This window comes from Chiloscyllium plagiosum, unplaced genomic scaffold, assembly GCF_004010195.1.
Source record: "Chiloscyllium plagiosum isolate BGI_BamShark_2017 unplaced genomic scaffold, ASM401019v2 scaf_24632, whole genome shotgun sequence".
NCBI lineage: Eukaryota > Metazoa > Chordata > Chondrichthyes > Orectolobiformes > Hemiscylliidae > Chiloscyllium > Chiloscyllium plagiosum.
In genome coordinates, this window is record NW_025180164.1 from 2,086 (window position 1) to 2,345 (window position 260).

Sequence of the window (260 nt, forward strand, 5' to 3'; positions counted from 1 at the left end):
TAACTCCCCTCCCCCCCCCGCCCCCCCCCGGCAGATCTACACCCACCTCAACAACGTCTTCGAGCTGATGTCAAAGGCCGTGGTGGAGAGCAAGCAGAAGGTCAGCGCCGTCAAAGCCGACAGAGACCCCGAGGGCGACCACCTGAGTGACGCCGGGAGAGGTTGGTGCCGGGCCTGTTGCTAGGCGGGGGAGGGGAGGGTCTGCTGCTCACCGGGCCCAGCCTCTCGGGGAAACGCGCGGAATGCTTCGCTGGAATTTT

The 260-nt window shown here is 65.8% G+C and overlaps 1 protein-coding gene across 1 annotated transcript in view; it reads left to right on the top strand.

Moving 5' to 3' along the window:
- Positions 1-233, top strand: part of LOC122545419 (soluble guanylate cyclase gcy-31-like) — a gene marked incomplete at its 5' end in the record, with an annotated part of 1,878 nt that extends 1,645 nt beyond the window's left edge. Inside the window, one exon of the mRNA XM_043684448.1 lies at positions 35-233. Within this exon, the coding sequence (XP_043540383.1) occupies positions 35-184 (150 nt within the window). The remainder of the gene's footprint in view (positions 1-34) is intronic.
- Between the last annotated feature and the right edge of the window lie 27 nt (positions 234-260).